Source organism: Laccaria bicolor, genomic scaffold (assembly GCF_000143565.1).
Source record: "Laccaria bicolor S238N-H82 LACBIscaffold_81 genomic scaffold, whole genome shotgun sequence".
NCBI lineage: Eukaryota > Fungi > Basidiomycota > Agaricomycetes > Agaricales > Hydnangiaceae > Laccaria > Laccaria bicolor.
In genome coordinates, this window is record NW_001889952.1 from 48828 (window position 1) to 53333 (window position 4506).

Here is a 4506-nt window from a genome sequence, read left to right on the forward strand (position 1 = left end):
GCCTTCTTGGTCTCCTTTGCCTGGTTCTTCCAAAAGTCCATATATTGGACCTCACAAGGAAGTTGTGTGAGCGCCACGCTGGCGTGGCGAGCGATGGTGTGTCTTCCATATCTATACATGTAATCTATTCTTGACGTCTCTCCCGCGTACTTTAGGATACATCTCTGCATCAATTGACCTTGCACATGAGTACGTGAAGATTGGTAAGATGAAGAGGGCGGCCATGATTTTCAATCTGGCATTGGAAGTTGTTAGAAACGGACAAGCCTCGCCGGAGGTATCCTCTGCCTTCTTGTTACGATTTGCGGAGTCACTGGCCTTAATCGAGGATGTGTCTCGAAGGTATGATTGTCCTATTCTTAGTGGTTGCGTTTGTGGCTGAGTTTGAGATGTAGCTCAAGTGTCTATAATGAGGCACTAGATCATTCAAGCAGACTGGATACGGAGGAGAAAGGATTGACCACTCTTCAAAGGATCCATACACGGGTTAAGCGCCTGGAGAGGGCAGCGATGGCTTCGCATATCTTCGGATTGATTCAGTATTGCAAGGTAGTGCCTTTTAATATTCCACTCATCCTTGTTGTCATCAAGCCTATTTAGGAGGACGTTGCTACATCACTGGAAGGCATGCTCCAGTCTCTTCGTTTGTGGAACCGGACTGTGGACACATTAGGACGCCTTAACCCTTCGCCTCAATCCTCCGCTAAACCATCTCCGGAATCCAATCCATTTGAAATGACAAGTATGAAAGAAGCTCTTATGGCTGAACAAACATCCGCTCCAGCACAATCACAACCTACGCCGAACAAGTCATACCCTCCGCGATCTTTCATTCATGATTTGGAGTGGCGGACAGCTGAGGGACTTTTTGCCACCCTGTTCGCGTTGTCGCACATGTACGTGACGCGTGGATCTCCTCGGGAAGCTGAGTACTTTGCACAGCAGGCTCAGGATCTTGCCGAAGCATTGAACGTTCCCACTGTTGTTGGCCGTGCGTTCACTCGGAAGGCAGAGGTTCAGCTTCATCTTGGTCAACTGCAGGAGGCAAATGCGACACTGGAAAAAGCTGCTGCGTTGCTCTCTCACCTGCCAGGCGTTGATACTATTATCGTTCATCGGCTCCGAGCGGAGTGTAATGAGCGAAGCGCTCAGCATGAGGATGCGCAAGAACTTTATCTTTCGACAATGAAAATGCTAGAGGAGCTTGATGGCGCGTTCCAGCAATTCGAGACTTTGGCATTTGGGTACGTGACATTATATCTCTTTCTCCGACACAAAAGACAAACAAAGTTCCTTCGCTTCAGTCCTCGACGATCACTAGGAACATCCCCTCGGACAAAGCTCCTCCCTGACACTGTCGCTCCTGAGCTCCTGGCAGCCGTTCTTCACCAGCATAGTACGTTCGTGTTCATTTTTCGCTAGCTTTTTCTGACAAAAGCAGTCTGGTCACGACGCGATCAGCCAGATTAAGACCTCAATGGCTTGCTTGAGAAGTTCTTGTCCCTGCCATCTTCATCCCGAATGAAGGTAAGAAACCTCGATTTCGTCCCAACGCAAATGTCTGACCCAACTAATTTCGAAGGCGAATGAGAACTCCCTCATGGGCAAACTAACTCTCTACAACGTCTATGCTCGCTTCCGTGCTGATATGTTCCTAAGTTCCCTCACCGAGTCTAGTGAGTTGTTCATTTTCTCGTTTGTTGCAGAAACTTACCAGTACATCGTAGCAATCGCCATTCCCATGGGAATGTCGACTACGCACAAGGTTGCGTTTGCATTACCTACTCAGGATGTTCTGAACGCTCTGGAAGAGGCAGAGAAACTATTTCAAGCAAACTTGTCATTGACTTCTTGGAATGGTAGCGTCCTCAAGCTTCGGGATGCTGCGATCTCATCAGGAAACACTGAATTTATAAGTAGTTTCTCGACGAAATCCATTGCGCCAGTACTTTTTGGTCCTTCGCCGTAGCACGGAGTAGCCACGGTGTGTCTGGGTAGTTGGCCTTGCATGTACAGTTACTGAGTAGTTGTCTGGCAAGTGTCAGTAGTCCCAATAGCTGTCCGGCAAGTGTCAGTAGTCCCCATATCCTTTCACTGGAGACCTGTAGCTTCGGTAGAAGGAATAACCCCCAAGCCAATAAGCAAGATGAGCAAAATAGGGATAAAGTTGAAAAGAAAAAAATGTTATTTTGTGCGGCGACGAGACTTCCGAGAAACATGAAGATCAACTAAATATCGTAGAAGGAAGAAGTCGTGATGGCGAAGGTAGGGATTAATAAAAAAAGTTGGTTGCATCATCAAGAACCGTAGATGATGTCCAAGTATCAGGCATCTTGCGGCCGAATTTTGGAGCAAGGTGGCAGCTCCGTATTATCTTGGCCACAGGAATGACGGATGTGCGCTGACGATGATTGTGAGAGGACCTCGAAATTGTGAACATGTTGGTGTCAAGATCATTGGGGGTGGGTCGCAGGGGTGTGTACCAATGAACGTAGGCGAGGGGGTGGTTGTATTGGCCAAATTCAGTTGGCAATTTGAAGATGACCCGTACCTGAGCAACGCGGAGTCCTAGCGATGGAACAGTCAGTGAGATGAAAGAATTACGTTTGAAGGTTTGGGGCTTACCACTTAAAGGACCACCCGCCACAATGCTTGGGCTCTCTTGAACGAGTACTGTGCTAAATCGACCCGGAACGGCCTGTTTTATGCCTTGCGAAGTTATCATGGCTGGCACCGCTCTGACGGCATGGATGACATCTGGCGTAGGTTTCGAAGTAACTTCAGGAATTGGGGGGAGGACGAATCCGACTTGCTTGTACAGATCAAACGCGGATGCTGCACTCAGCGCAATGTCGCCAACCAGTCGTTCCGTATCGATGAACGACGTAAGGTGCTGTAAGAAATCAGTCGCTCCATAGTCGCTGACAATGGATGTTACCGAAACGTTGTGCAGCGCAGGTTTCTTTGCGATGGTATAACTTTCCACCACTTCATCTCCCGCAGCCACTCTGTTAACGTCGTCCTCTTCTTCATCCTCCTCTTCGTCCTCCTCTTCGTCTTCGTCAACCTCGCTACCGTTCTTCGAGATTTCAGCAGTATAGCCCGGAACGGCCCATTGGAGGTACAGGCAGAAACGTTGGATGGACTCTTGGCGGCGGAGCCATATCGTCATTTGCTTGATGAATTCCTTCTTGTTGGTTGCCTTGTACCCCATTTTCGCAAGATCAATGTGTAGGCGTTCTGTACCTTCTGTGTTGAACCCATCAGCAGTTCCATGTGATCGGATCGCATCGATGTAGTGTTTGATATTGTGAAGTTTGCTGATATTGAAGTGTTTCCGTATTTCGAGATCTTCGAAGATGTGTTTGTTATCGTGGAAGGTGAGCCATGCTGCGTCGAGAAGACCCAAAGATTCGTCAGTATGGGTCTCAAAGTGAGCATAATAGATGAAATCCAAAACGCCGCGCACAGCGCGGATGACAGCCGGGTCGGTGGCACCAGCGAGGACTGTAAGAAAAACCTTCTCCATGTTTTTGTGTTCAGTTCCGGTCCACTGTGTCGTTAACGAGATGCCCCTCTTGAAATGTCGGAGGCTTGGATGAGGGGACATACACTGGAAGCGCGCATCAACTTCACCCTCACCACCTTCAGTGGCTTCCGTCGCCCAACTCGAGATGTGGTCCTTGAAAACCCCCTTGTGAAGTTGATGGAGAATGTCGGGCGTCATGCTCGTGAATATATTGCAGTGAGGGAGGTCTGCCCAGAAGGGGTTGATGGCTCGAAGGCTGTGATCATCAAATTCGGGTGGGTTTTCGCCATCAGCTTTCTCTCCCAAGACGCGGATTGTGATTCCAGGATCGCGTGAGTCGGAGAAAAGTCGGGCGCCGCGCTCCTTTGGATTTATGATACACCTTGGACAGGCACTTTCCTTGCAACACGCAACAAGGCATTGCTCGGGATAATCGGCAATGTATGATGCCAAGATCGGATAGATGGTTCGGATGAAGCCATCAGCGCACTGCATGTCGACACCGTTTGTCCCCGCATCAATCAAGGGCCTGAGAAGGGTGCGCATACATTCATGGAACAGCTGATAGCCTTCGAGCGACCGTGTTTTCCTTGAAAAGCATTCGAGCTTAGAGATAGGTATGTACCCAATGAGGACCATTGCTCGTGCGGAAGGTTGTCGGCGGGTTTCTTTCTCAATGTTTCCAATACTCAGGTACACCGGCCACGCTTGCTTATCCCCAGCAAAGCGGGTGAGCTGTGTCTTGTCAGAAGACACAATGACGGGTGCGATTGTGACCCCATCAGGCAACTCCATCTGAAAAGGCGCCGTCAAGACTTTCTTCCCATCTCAAATAGCTGTCAATCACAAACCTGCATAAACCACCACCAGTCACCTGTCCACATCTCACTGAACTCGCGATTCGTGCCATCAGCATTCCTATACACTCTCTTTGGTGCGTAAAACTGTTTGCCTTTGAACGCTGGATTTCCCATTAA

The 4506-nt window shown here is 49.0% G+C and overlaps 2 protein-coding genes across 2 annotated transcripts; one reads left to right on the forward strand and one right to left on the reverse strand.

The window, feature by feature from the left end:
- Positions 1-208: 208 nt before the first annotated feature.
- On the forward strand, positions 209-1969 carry LACBIDRAFT_317502 (uncharacterized protein; the record flags this gene model as incomplete). Its single annotated transcript, XM_001890140.1, has 6 exons — positions 209-342; positions 396-549; positions 601-1244; positions 1305-1396; positions 1472-1527; positions 1583-1969. 6 exons carry the CDS (start codon positions 209-211, stop codon positions 1967-1969), a joined length of 1467 nt encoding a protein of 488 aa, XP_001890175.1.
- A 303-nt stretch (positions 1970-2272) lies between these two features.
- LACBIDRAFT_317503 (uncharacterized protein) lies at positions 2273-4503 on the reverse strand (the record flags this gene model as incomplete). The annotated part of the gene is made up of 3 exons (XM_001890147.1): positions 2273-2568; positions 2626-4324; positions 4381-4503. 3 exons carry the CDS (start codon positions 4501-4503, stop codon positions 2273-2275), a joined length of 2118 nt encoding a protein of 705 aa, XP_001890182.1.
- Positions 4504-4506: the final 3 nt, after the last annotated feature.